This window comes from Erinaceus europaeus, chromosome 4 (assembly GCF_950295315.1).
Source record: "Erinaceus europaeus chromosome 4, mEriEur2.1, whole genome shotgun sequence".
In the NCBI taxonomy this organism is placed as follows: domain Eukaryota; kingdom Metazoa; phylum Chordata; class Mammalia; order Eulipotyphla; family Erinaceidae; genus Erinaceus; species Erinaceus europaeus.
The window spans coordinates 108,076,247-108,090,538 of record NC_080165.1 but is presented as its reverse complement, the minus strand read 5'-3'; the positions used below and the strand labels follow the sequence as shown (position 1 = coordinate 108,090,538).

The 14,292-nt window shown below is 34.7% G+C and overlaps 1 protein-coding gene and 1 non-coding gene across 2 annotated transcripts in view; one reads left to right on the top strand and one right to left on the bottom strand.

The window, feature by feature from the left end:
- The window catches only part of VTA1 (vesicle trafficking 1), a 51,416-nt gene that overhangs the window by 5,178 nt on the left and 31,946 nt on the right, over positions 1-14,292 (top strand). Inside the window, exons 2-4 of the mRNA XM_007525867.3 lie at positions 12,501-12,595; positions 13,480-13,607; positions 14,196-14,271. Of these exons, the coding sequence (XP_007525929.1) occupies positions 12,501-12,595; positions 13,480-13,607; positions 14,196-14,271 (299 nt within the window). The remainder of the gene's footprint in view (positions 1-12,500; positions 12,596-13,479; positions 13,608-14,195; positions 14,272-14,292) is intronic.
- LOC132538398 (U6 spliceosomal RNA) lies at positions 5,927-6,033 on the bottom strand. The gene has a single exon (XR_009549766.1). It is a non-coding gene; the product is annotated as a U6 spliceosomal RNA (small nuclear RNA).

The window sequence follows — 14,292 nt, the reverse complement described above, 5'->3', positions numbered from 1 at the left end:
GATGAATACTGAAGTTACCATCTTTTCTTGTGTTTACTTGTTGTATATATCACCTTAAGTGTTTTTTTTTCTGTTTTCCCTCTTATTTTGTCCCCCTTCACCCTTTTTCATTTTGTACTATGTTTTGAAATGTCAACCATATATGTTTGTGTTGTGTTTTATTTTTTTGTCCTATTTTTTAGTTTCTCTTCCCCCTTCCACATAACGTTCCTAAGTTAAATGGCGAAGCACACACACCCCCATGTTATTAGATTTTTGATAACAGTGTTATTCAGGTCTCCCAATTTTTTTTTATCATATCTGATTTGGTTATGAATCAGCAAATTAATCTCTAGTTAAAAAATAAGATAGCCTATGTGAAGGGGTGTGCCTGCTTTTCCTTAGAGGAGACCCAGTTTCTATTCTGTCCTCCCTGGTGCTTTTATCTCTCTTCCTCTGTTTCTGTTTCTCGCTCTCTCTCTCTGAAAAAGTAAAGTAAAAAGTAAAGATAAAAAAATTTCTTCATAAGTCTTAGAGAGATAACTGCCCAGGTTGAGTGCCTACATTGACTGCCAAGTGCATGACTCAGATTCAGGACTGGGCACCATGTGTGATGTGTTGTGGCAACAGAAAAAGCTTTGGTGCTGTTGTCTTTCCTCTGTGTCTTTCTCTGTCTCTCACTGAATGAAAAAAAATTAAAGGAGGCAACATAGTAAAGTCATACATTGAGGAAGTCCTAGTTCTACCAGACAAACAAATATAGCCAAAATATAGAATCATCAAAGCCTATTGACAAAAGGGTAAAGAAGTTGAGGAATATATAGTTGGCAAAATACTGGTATGAAACTTAAAAAGATAATAACATCATTTGGTGCAAAATAAAACTGGCAGTGATTATGCTAAGTGAAATAAGTAAATACTAAGTGAAATAAGTAAATGCTAAGTGAAATAAGTAAATGAGATAAGTGTCAATAGCTTTACTCATAATGTGGAATATAGATAACTAAAGCAAAAAAAATGGACAAAAAAATTAATAACCTAATTGTCTCCTAGACTTTGTAAAAATTATGGTGTTTATTACAGGGGAGGATGGGTGGGACTTTGGCAAATGTGGTGAATTGCACACACATTTAAGTGTGAAACTCTACCTCTGAAATTTTGTAGTACTTTGAATAAGTATTCAGTAATACTATGTTATTCTCAAGTCCAATTGCAAGAAACTTACAGAATCAGAGATTTTTACATGCCATATATCAGACAAAAGACTAGTAACCAAAATATGTAAAGAGTGCACCAAACCCAGCAGCAACAACAAAAACAAATGACTCCATCCAAAATTGAGGAGAGGATATGAACAGAATATTCACCACAGAACAAATCCAGAAGGCTAACAGACATATGAAAAGAATGCTTCAAGTCATTCACTGTCAGAGAAATGAAAATTTAGATGAGATACCACTTCACCCCTTTTAAGAATGTCATACATATATCAGAAAAGGCAACAACAACAAATGCTGGTGAGATTGTGGGTGCCGGGCTTGCGTCACAGGAGAGAGACCAGGAACTCATGGCGGCTTGGTAATATAATTCTTTATTCCTGCGGGAGCCCCAGAGTTGGATGTGAGCACAGAGGGTTAAGCCACGTGGCGCCAAACTGCAATGGCTGGCATTTGCCTCCCTGTCTGCACACCTGCCTTCCTCCAGGTCCGGACACGGAAAGAGAGAAACCAGAAACAGAAGTGACTTTTATAGCATAAAACTGGAAGTGGCAAGTCAGAAACAGAAATGGCTAAGAAAAGGGGGTGGAGAAAGGAAAGAGGCATGCTGGGAACTTCCTTAGCAACCATTGCGATGGTTTTAACTGGTGGAATTAATGTTACCCTGCATGCAGGGTGGGTCTCGAGATAGAAAGAAGATAGATCAAAGGAGTGGGTGGGGAATCTTTCAGGCAAAACAGTGATTATGTAAATAGGTCATAGTGTCAGCAATGGAGGATGGGGGGGGGCGTGCTTAATGCCCAACATGTGGGGACAAAGGATCCCTCCTGCACTGCTGGTGGAAATGTATTTTGTCCAACTCCTATGGAGAGCAGTCTAGAGAGAAGACTAGAAGTGAGTCTACTCTGTGACCCTGCAGTTCCTCTCCTGGGAATATATCCTAAGGAACCAAACACGCATCCAAAAAGAAAGAAGATACACAAAATAGAACTTGGATTAGGTTTGGTGTATTGTACCAAAGTAAAAGCGGTGGTAGAGGGGCTTTCAGGTCCTGGTGCATGATGGTGGATGAAAACCTAGGCTGGGGGTGAGAGTGTTTTGTAGAAAATTGAGAAATGTTCCACATGTATCAACAACTGTATTTAACTATAAACCATTAACCTCACCCCATTACAAAAATATTACAATCATGGAGCTGGGGAACAGCACAGTGGTTGTGCAGAAGGCTTTAATGTTTGAGGCCGTAAGGACCCATATTTAATTCCTAGGAGAATAAGTCAGAGCTGGGCAGTGTTCTGGTCTTTCTTGTTTATCGCTATCATTTCAAAACTAATATAAATTTTAAAAGATATCTTGGATTGTATCTAAAGTCTGAAAATGTATCTTAAGGCATCATATGTAAACAGTTACGTTTTTTTTTTTTGGCATCTAAGTTCACTTGTTCTCATTTATTAATGCAAAGCCAGTCAGTGAACCCAGGCCTTTGCAAATGCATGATATTACTATCCTACCTTTCTGTCCCAACTTTTATTCTATATCTTTGAGAAAGATGGAGAGGCAACAAACCTAACCAAACAAGGAAAAAAAAAAAAAAAACTAGGTCATTTAAAAAAAGAATTATTTATAAAATGGAAATATTGACAAGACTATCAGATAGAAAGGGTGCTTTTCCACACAATTCCCATCACCAGAACTCCATATACCGTCCCATCCCTTGATAGCTTCTCTATTCTTTATCCCTGTGGGAGTATTTTAGGTATATTCCAAGGGGCCTATGACTTTACTAGTTTTTGCCTGAGCCTGACAGCTAATATGGAAGTGGACCCAGGTTATTGTCTGGGGAGATGGTCTCATGGTTGGAAAAAAGACTAGAAACTGCATCAGGGAAGAGAGTAGCTCCCAAATATGGGGAAAGTATATAAATATTGTTAACTGTAAACCCCATCGATTTGATCTGGGGCCCATGTTCAGAACAGGAGCCTCTGTAACCTCTGCATCCCTGTAGATCTGAGCTTGCATTCTGTAGTCGTGGCTAGGAACATTCCAGGATGCACTAATTTCAGGACCCATATTCCTCGAGTAGTAGGTAGAGTATGTTGTACAACCTCACTTTGGAGAATGGAACAGTCCCTACCATTGATGATCCACATTGAGGTCAAGGTCCTGTAGGGTCCCACAAAGGGGTCCATTATATTCCTGATGGAGATGACCAGTGACAATGGCGAGAGGGATCTGTTAGAGGTCTAGGTGAATTTCTTTTCAAAAAGTCACTGATAAACAATTTTTTTATTTGAGAGAAATTCTTTTGTATGTTTATCACAAAAGAAAAAAAATATTGCTAGGTAAATATGTGAGAAAATTATAGAATACCTTTATTATTTTTGTCAGATTTTCAAATTTAATAGTTAATAATTAGAAAGGTAAAGCTTCCTCCCACCCCCAAATCTGTTGCAATCAACTCATCATCAGATATCTCAATTTTTACTTAACATTTTCAGTTTCTCTATTATTATTATATCTAATACAACTAAATTATTGATATTGCCCTCTAGTTTCTACTTGAAATAGATAATCTTTCTTGCATTAGCAAGTTCTGTTCCACATGCTTAGGTGAGAAAAACATCGTAAAGGAGTGATACAGTTCACCATAAATATATAGAAATTATGTATGACATAGCTGCTATAATTTTGAAAATACTGCATTCAGAAAATTTATTTCCAATAGATGAGGTGGAGTTAATGTCCCTTATATATTAATCATTCATACAAATTCATTTTTGGAACTAAGATCTGTATAGATAGAAACTATGTCTATACAGTTTTTTTTTCTCATTCCTACTGCTTAATTTGGGCAAGGCATTTTTTAAAAAATTTGTGATTAATAATGGTATGCAAGATTGTAAGATTATAGGGGATAGTTTCACCACATCTACCATTAAAGTTTTGTGCTCCAGTCTCCCAACCTATTACAGTTACTAAAGGAGACAATAGTTATTAGCAATTACCTTAATTAGTAGTAAGCATTAACGTGCTATTTTATTTTGTTTTTTCTTATAAGTAAATTCAGTGGAAATGATTATATAGTGAGATCTTACTTGACATGACAATTAATACAAAGTTTTGGTAAACAATTTAGTAAATGTGGAATTATAAAATATATAATTCATTAATGAGTGAGAGAGACCAGGGTATCACTCTGATCACTCTGGCACATATGATGCTGAGGATTGAACTTAGTAATACATGCTTGTGAGGTCACCACTTTTATCAGACTTGAGAAACCGACTCTTACCCACTCCACCACTTCCAGGAGCACAAAGTTTCCTATTTTATTTGTGGGTATGTTAGGAATAAAATCTGTATTAAAAGTAAAGCTCCTTAGTGACCGCCATGATTTGAATTTTTTATGATTAATAGTGGGTTACAAGAGTGTAAAATTACAGTGTAGAATTACACACCACACCCGCCACCAAAGTTCTGTATCTCCACTCTCCCACCTCTGAAAGATAAACACCATAGTCTCAAAATTCAGTTTGCTTGCTTCTGTTCTTTTGTTTTTGCAAATTCTTGTGTATCTGATCTGTAGATTCCACATATAAGTGAAAACATTTGGTAGGGTAGTTGTCTTTCATCTCTTAACTTATTTTGCTAGGCATAATCACCTCTAGTTAGATCCATTTTGTTCCAAAGGGCACAATATCATCTCTTTTTTATTGCAGAGTAGTATTCCATGGAATATACGTCTCATAACTTCTTTAGTCATCCATCTGTTGATGGACACTTAGGCTTCTTTTACTCTTTGTCTATTGTAAATAATGCAGCTATAAACATAGGGGTGCACATGTCCCTTCTAATAATTAGTGTTTGAGTGTTCTTTGGATAAATGCCTAAGAGTGCTATGCTGGATCATAAGGTAGTTCCATATTTTTTAATGTTGCATTATCTTTCCTAGTTTTAATCACACTACAGGCTATTTCATTTTCTTATCTCCAAGTTTTCTAGTATTGTATTCATTTTACCTTACTATTTTCCTTCATCATCCCTACTTTGTATCCTTAAGGTCTTAGCTGGAATCTCTCTCTTTTTTTTTTTTTTCTCAAATTGCAAAGGTTCTGCTTCTCTGTGTCTCCATAATACTTTGTATGGCTTTTACCTTTAGTGTTTTCATTTACCTGTTGTCTCTTCTAGACTGTAAAGTTAAGAAAACTTGCACTCTAGGTGCTCATTATTCATTTACTATGTTGATAGTACAAAATTGCTAGAGATATTTGCACAATGAGAAATTGTTCAATTTTTTTTTAATTGAGCTGAGTTTTAAGGCAACAGTGGTTTCTGGAGGGAACAATAGAGATGTTGTTATGAATGAAGATGCCAGGTAACTATCGATCATGTTGCCATTTGCATTTGTGGTAGTGCTTTCCTTCAGGATGTCTGATTTGATCTTCACAGCTATCCAGGACCTTATGTTAGTATATGATGAAACCAGAATCTGAATGGCAGACACCTAATACTTATATGGGAAATTATTGATGGTAGGGAGTAGTAATCAGAAAGCCAAATGCAGAATGAAAGAGTAATGGGAATAGTTTAGACTTTTGAAGATTGAAAGTAGGACAGAAAGTTATTATAGTTATTTGAGAGATTCCTGGTTACATACAGGAAGCAAAAAGGGGACATACTTTGCTAGATATCATTACAGCCTATTTCTGAGTTCCATATATATTTTTTTTTTAAATATGGAACGCTTCACGAATTTGCGTGTCATCCTTGCGCAGGGGCCATGCTAATCTTCTCTGTATCGTTCCAATTTTAGTATATGTGCTGCCGAAGCGAGCACAGTTCCATATTTTTTATATAGTGAAAAATTCTTTGTTCTATGAGGAAGCCAGGAAGTATTTGAGTTCCTACTAAATCCATATTCTATATGATAGTTTTATTCTATGTTTTTTTTTTTTTTTGGTGCTGTAGATAAAGGTGAGCACAGAAAGCCTTTTCTTTTTCTTTCTCCTCCCCCTTCCACCTTTTCTTATTTAATCAAGTTTCAAGCTATTTTTCCCCTAGGAAATTAGACTGCCTGTAGGCAGGCACCCTGACCAGAATCTCAAGCTGGTCCTGTGTTCAGCTTTAAATCCATGAGGTTCTAGTTTTATGAATAGTCCTTGTAGTGTATTATCGTATTCACTTTAATGATGTTTTCAAACAACTTGTAAGGACACTGAAAAGGACAGAGACTTTTTTTTTCCTTTATGCTCTATGGTGCATCAAAAACTTTTTTTCCCTCTAGAGGGAGTCATAGTACAATTAAACTTTCATTGACCATGTTCTTGAGAGTCACTTGTTTATATGATCATGGGAAAATTTAATATATTTGTTTAGAAATTTATAAATATGTTTGGTTACTTTAGTTTTGAAGTGCTATAGAACAGAGAGGAATAGAATTTTAACTTATGTTAAAGGTAAAATAATACTGATTTTTTTTCTTCTTTTTTTATCACTAGAATTGTGGATAGGGCTTAGTGCCTACTCAAAGAATCCATCACTCCTAGTAATAATACTGATTCCCCCCCCTTTTTTTTCTTCACAGTTTGGTGCCGTGAATTAAAACCAGGGACCTTAGATATATGCTCTACTGTTGAGCATCTTTTGGCCCAGTTTTAATTAATTAATTTTCTCCAGGGTTATTGCTGGGGCTCGGTGCCTGTACTACGCCATTTTTTTCCATTTTGTTGCCTTTGTTGTCCTTGTTGCCACTGCTGTTGTTGTTGGATAGGACAGAGAGAAATCGAGGAAGGAGGAGAAGACAGAGAGGGGGAGAGAAAGACAGACCCCTGCAGACCTACTTCACCTCTTGTGAAGCGACCCTCCCCCCACAGGTGGAATGCCGGGGCTGGAACCAGGATCCTTAAGCTGGTCCTTTCGCTTTGTGCCATGTGCATGTGCGCTTAACCTGCTACGCTACCACCTGGCCCCTTAAATTTATTATTTATCTGTCATCACCATGGCTTCGTCACTCCAGGATAACCCCCCCCCCCCCCAGAGGTAGACAGAAAGACAACAAAGCACCAAAACTTTGTTCAGTGTTGGGGGCTTGACTAGAACTGAGGTTATTCCCATGACAAGCTAATGTACTGTCTGAATGAGCTAGCTATTTTTCTGGCTTTTTTTTTTTTTCCTTCTGAGAGAAAGAGAAAGGGAGAAATACCAAAGCACAGCTCCACCATCCATCTGCATTTGTCCTTGGTCCTCTAATATGGAACCAGAGATTAAACCCAGAATTTATTTATTCATAGAAGGTGTGTATTCTTCTTGCTAAACTACATCTTGGGTTCATGTATTCTTTTATTGACGGTGGTCAGTCACATAAACATTGACATTAATAATCTCTTGGCTGATTTTTTTCATGTTAGAAAATAAAAATTATAAATATTTCTTTTATACTTGGCATTTCATCATTGCAGGGATCCAGTTTTAAATTTAGCATTGATTTTAAAGAACTTTTATCATTTTTTATGCAGACTTGCAGGCAGTGAATCCTTTCAGCTTCTGTTATATGAATAGGCTTCTACTTCATTTTTTACTTTTAAAAACTGCTTTTGCTGAGTAAATATAATTTGTCTATTTTTTCAGTACTTTTGTTCTTACTATATCTCCCCACTCTTGTAAATATAGTTACAACCATCTCACTGAGGCTTTGCTTTTTGTTTGTTTGCTTGTTTTCTTTTGCTTTATATCTTTTTCCTGCTTTGAGTAGTTTCTTTTGCTATGTTCTAAAGTTAACTTAATCTTGTTTCTGTTTCTAAACCATTTATCTAATCGAATCAAATTTTTCCCACTTTATATTTCACCTTTAGAAGTTTCATTTATGTCTCTTGGTATATGTTGTTTCTCTCATCTTATTCATGTTTATAACTTTATAATGATTTCTAATTATCTTAATGTTGTCTTCTGTTTCTGTTATTTTGTCATTGCTTGGTTTTACTGAGCTGTTGACATTTTTTTTTTTTTTTTTATGGTTACGGGTCATGTTTTCTTTGCCTATAGCCACCTTCAGTAATTTTTGGTTGATTATACAACATTGTGAATTTTATCTTGAATATTTGAAACTCATGTATTTTGAAGGCATTTGATCTGACCAGCAATTGTCTTTCAATATGATTCCATTCTGCCATGTTTCATTGTTTACCTGTTTGTGTCTTTTGGGGGTATATCTGCAAACACCATTGCTCTGGGAATAAGATAACTACTAAAGAATATCCTTGTTAGGCTTTTTACTGAATGTCCTAGTTAAGCATCTAGGACTCTTCACTGTCTGGTTGGCACTTGCATGTATCTGAACCTTGTATATGCTTTGGAAACAGTTCAACTTGTAACCTCTCTTTATGTTTTTACCTTTTGGAATTTTCCTTATATGTGCATGCAATTCTGCAAGGTTACCACTGTTCAGACTTCTGCAGTTCTTTTTTACATAGCTCTCTCCTCATAATTTTGCTTCTCAATTTATAGCTGCTTCAGTGTTGAAACATGCAGCTTGCTTCAGTCTTAGCTCAGTTAGATTGTACCTTCAACTCAATTAGAAGTCTGCTCTGGGGCCAGATGGTGGCACACCTGGTTGAGCACATGTCACCATGCACAAGGACCCAGGTTCGAGCCCCTGGACCCCACTTTCAGAGGGAAAACTTTGTGAGTGGTGAGCAGGGTTATAGGTGTCTCGCTTTTTCTCTCTCCTCTTTATCTCCCCCTACCCTCTTGATTTCTGTTTCTGTCCAATAAATAAATATAATAAAAAAATTAAAAACAGAAAGAAAGAAAAGGTCTGTACTCTGCTTATTTCTCTTCACCTTAATTTGAAGTGTGCTTTCAGGCACACAATTAGACTGACAAAAAGTATCATATCATTTGTTTCCTTTCTGGTTGCCACGGGGTCTTCTGCTTTGCTTTTTCATTTCTGAAATCTTCATATATTTTCTTTAGAGTATGTTGTTATTGTTATTCTTGGTAGTAAATAGTTATCCTATTGTGGCCAGAACTAAAATCTTATTTTAATAGTAAAACTGCCACTTACTATTAAATCTTACTATAATCTTATAGTAGGAATTCAGGTGTTGCTAACTTTTTATTATGACAATTCTGAAAATATTTGCTTAATGAAAGAATTAGTAAAATAAATACCCTTCATTGTAAATATTCATACACATTATTTTTTTCCTCTCACCTCTGGGTCTTCACTACTTTAAACCAACTTTATCAAATAGAAAAAAACACCTTCAAATATTTATTTATAAAAATAAACATTTTCTTAATGAGATAAATCAAATGTATTTTCTTATCATGATTTTAATTACACATATTTGTTCTGCTTTAGTAGGTAATTTTCCATGTTAGACATTTTATTTTTATCATACCACTGCAGCTACAATAAATTACTATCCATATCAGAGTTCTGTATAAAAGTGTTCTTTTTATTTATCCCTTATAACAAAAATGAATGCTCTTGTTAATTTTCATAAATAAATTAATAAGGGCTTTTTCACTATTATTAATAAGGTATCACAATGTGTTTTCTGCACTTAAGATTTATAATACTATTAAGAACTATAAACAACAGCTCAATTTTTTTCTTTATTGGGGGATTAACATTTTACATTCAGCAGTAAATATAAAACTTGTACATGCGGGAGTCGGGCTGTAGCGCAGCGGGTTAAGCGCAGGTGGCGCAAAGCACAAGGACCGGCATAAGGATCCCGGTTCGAACCCCAGCTCCCCACCTGCAGGGGAGTCGCTTCACAGGCGGTGAAGCAGGTCTGCAGGTGTCTTTCTCTCCTCCTCTCTGTCTTCCCCTCCTCTCTCCATTTCTCTCTGTCCTATCCAACAGCGACAACAACAATAATAACTACAACAATAAAACAAGGGGAACAAAAGGAAATAAATAAATAAAATAAAGATTTAAAAAAATAAATAAATAAAAAAAGAAAGAAAAAAACTTTAAAATAAAAAAAATAAAAAACTTGTACATGCATAACATTTCTCAGTTTCCACATAACAATACAACCCCCACTAGGTCCTCTGTCATCCTTTTCCAAGACCTGTACTCTTCCCTCCACCCACCCCGGAGTCGTTTACTTTGATGCAATACACCAACTCCAGTCCAGGTTCTGCTTAATGTTTTCTGATCTTGTTTTCAAGTTTCACCTTTTATTTTGGGGGTGGGGTGGGGTGGAAGGTGGGAGGAGATGATTCTTTTTTAAGTGATTTAATAATGATTAATAAGATTGTAAGATAACAGGGGTTCAATTCCACACAGTTCCCAACACCAGAGTTTGGTATCCCATTTCCTCTTGGGAGCTTCCCTATTCTATATCCCTCTCTGGGGTTATGGACCCAAATTCTTTCTGGGGTACAGAAGGTGTAAGGTCTGGTTTCTGTAATTGCTTCTTCACTGAACATGGACATTGGGAGGTCAATCCATACCTCCAGACAGTTTCTATCTTTCTCTAGTGGGGTAGGGCTCTAGAGAGGTGAGGTTTGGGGACACATTGATCAAGTTGTCTGTCCGTAGAAGTCAGGATGGCATAATGGTAGTATCTGCATCTTGGCGGCTGAAATGCAATATGATATAAAGCAAATTGTTCAATAAACAGGCACCCAAAGATGGTAAGTTTTTTCTAGGTATGTTCCATGTGGCCAATGACTCGTAATTTTTGCCTGATAGCTAGCATGCAAGTGGACTAAAAGTATTGCTTGGGAAGATGGTATCAGACTTGAGAATAGGACTAGAGAGCTAGATTATGGCAGAGAGAATCTCCCAAATATGAGAAGAGTATATAAATATCATTAACTGTTAACCCCTTGATCTGACCTAAGTTCCATGTCTATTTAGCACAGAAGCTGTATAGTCTCTAAATCTCTGTTGGTCTGAACCCATAGTCCATGGTCACAACTGGGAACATTCTAGGCTGCACTCATTTTAGGACCAGTCTTTCTTAAATGGCAGAGTATGCTGACCCAGCCTCCCTCAGAGGAGGAGGGTCTCTACCATTACTGATCTACAGTGAGGGCAAGGTCCTAGAGAAGCCCACAAGAAGGATTATGATAACATTCCTGATGGAAGTGACCAGTCATTCACCTTTTTTTTTTTCATTTGCTGTCCAACTATGAGTAAAATGATTCAGTAAGCAACCTTCTCTTTCTAGCTAACTTTTAAAAGAAACTGAAACATATCTATTATACATTGTGAAACTAGATGAGAATGCTTGTGGTGATAAGTGCAAAAAAAAAGATTCTTATTTCATAGTATATAAGTATGTAATCTGTTTTTTTACTGTAAGCAGTAATAGTTATGAACAAGTCAGAAACTGAGAATTATATATATATATATATATATATATATTTTACATAGAAATGAATACTTTTTTTCACGTTAACAAGAAAGTGCTAAAGTACGTTCCTGTGTATCTGCTTAATGATTGAATCTAGAAGAGGTAAATCTAAGAATCAACTTCATGATTTCATTATCTGGGCAAGGTGGCCATTTATACCCACAGTTGGTCTACCAACTAGCTAATTACATTCCATGGATAATAGGATTCATACAGTGTTCACTACTATGGCTAGAAAAATGAGAATGAGGTCCTAGAGAAAAGAAACTATATATCTACAATATTTCATCACATTATCATATTACTTTTTTGCCACTAGTATATATAGGTAGTAAATTATTTATATCTGTTAAATGTTCTCTGTTTTTTTGTTAAGTTGATATTTTAAGATCATACTATATTTGAAATAACATTTGGAAACTCTTTTTTCATTTCTTTAAAAATTTTTATTTCACTCATTCAGAGTTTCTATTGTCTGGCACTTGGTAAGCACTCTTATACTTGTGGTAGCTTTTCTGATATCCTTCTTATGAAATACATTGCAGTTTCCTTTGACAGTTTAGTACCTAGTACTTGTTTTATACGATCTATTTCCAAAAGAGAAGATATTTATTTAGTCAGTGTTTTTGTTTTACTTTTATTTTAGTTGTATTTCTTATTAGTGATTTACAAGATTACAGATATATGGTTCTACACTGTACCCACCACTATAGTAAATTTATTTTATCGTCATTGTGCATATCTTCACATAATTTGTGTTCTTCATATTTGTAAATAAGATTCTTGGTAATTCAAAGTTATATTTTAATTGTAAAACCTCTTAAATTTTTAATAGATAAGACATGTATTTTTAACATTAGATCAGGGAAAGTATGGTTTAAAAAAGAAACTACTCAAATCATATTTTTCTTTCTCCTTTTTATTTTAGGTCGTTTATATGCGATGCAAACCGGAATGAAGATTGATAGTAAAACTCCGGAATGTCGTAAATTTTTATCAAAGCTAATGGATCAGTTAGAAGCTGTAAGTTAAAATTTATCACTTATCTTATGATTCATGTTTAAAACTCCATTTCAACTTATGTGCATTTTTTCCAAGTCTTTCCCTTAGCAGCAGTCAGCAATGTCGTATGAGGAAGAATTACATTTTTTTAAAAAAATTATATAACTAAATGGTGAAGTAGTACTTCCTTGTTCTCAAAGATTGTAGAGTGAAAATTAGGCAAGTGAGGTGGTTTAACATAGTGACAAATGCATGATGCTCATGGTTTATTTCATAATACTACATAAAATTAGTTAAATGACTTAGTTTGACTATAATTTTTTCATCATTAGAAATAGATCTATTTTTATTACAATGTAGACAAAGATAAACTATGTTAGGGTACAATGACCCTTTTATTTTTTTATATGATAGGAGAAATTGAAATGGAAATAAATTTAATTTTTTAAAAAAATTTATTCATTTGTTATTGAATAGAGACAGAAAATTAAGAGGGGAGGATGAGATTGAGAAGGAGAGAGACAGACACCTGCAGCACTGCTTCATCATTCATATACTTTTTCCTCAAGGGCTTGAATCTGAGTCCTTGCACACTGTAAAGTGTGTGTTTAACCAGGTGTACCACCACCTGGCACCTCTGATTCTTTACATATATATATTAAGATGTTATCTATTACTAAAACTAAATTATATTGGAAGTTATTGTGAATGTTTCTCCAGAATTTTGTGAGGAATTTTTTTTTAAATATGTTGAGCAAAGGTCGAGCAGTTTTCTATTTTTAAGATTTCATTGCTATATCATTAACAGAATTGAATATAAAATAATTTATTATAAATGATTAATAAAGTTATATGTGTGTGAGCTATAAGCACAAAATCATAATTTATACCTGATTCTGTTTTAGCTTAAGAAACAGTTGGGTGATAATGAAGCTATTACACAAGAAATAGTGGGCTGTGCACATTTGGAGAACTATGCTTTGAAAATGTTTTTGTATGCAGATAATGAAGATCGTGCTGGGCGATTTCACAAGTAAGTAATAAGGGGGAAAACAGTGTGTATGTTAAATTATTCTATGGCTAGAATTATTCAGTTTTCTACTAAATACTGCCTGACATCATGATTAATGTTTTACATTTTTCTTAACAATTTGTAGCATCTTATATTTTGGATTTACTCTAATTAAGAGTAAAACGGTTGAAAGAAAAATGCCCAGAGCAGATTTATTCATTGGCCATAATTTAATATTTAGTGAAATCTAAAAATAACCTGGTTCAGTTATTTTGATTTAAAAAATTCTCACCCCATTAATTCAACTAATTTTTCATGATTATAATAAAATGTAAATGCAAGAGGTATACACTGATTGGATTCAAATAACACAGTAGTTATATTTTTACATTTTGTAAAATCAAAAGTATACCTTAAAACATAGCAATAACATAATTACTTATAAATGTTGTTACTGTTATAAAAGAGTATTGTTATATTCTTGAAATTGTTTTATTTAAAACATTAATTTAGAGTGTTTTAATAAAAATTGAGTGTTTTTCTTAAAGTAGCCTTATTCTGTATCAGTGTTTTTCATTTAAACTACACCAGCTTTCTTTTGTATTTCAGAAACATGATCAAGTCCTTCTATACTGCAAGTCTTTTAATAGATGTCATAACAGTGTTTGGAGAACTCACAGATGAAGTGAGTGTATATTCTTTATTG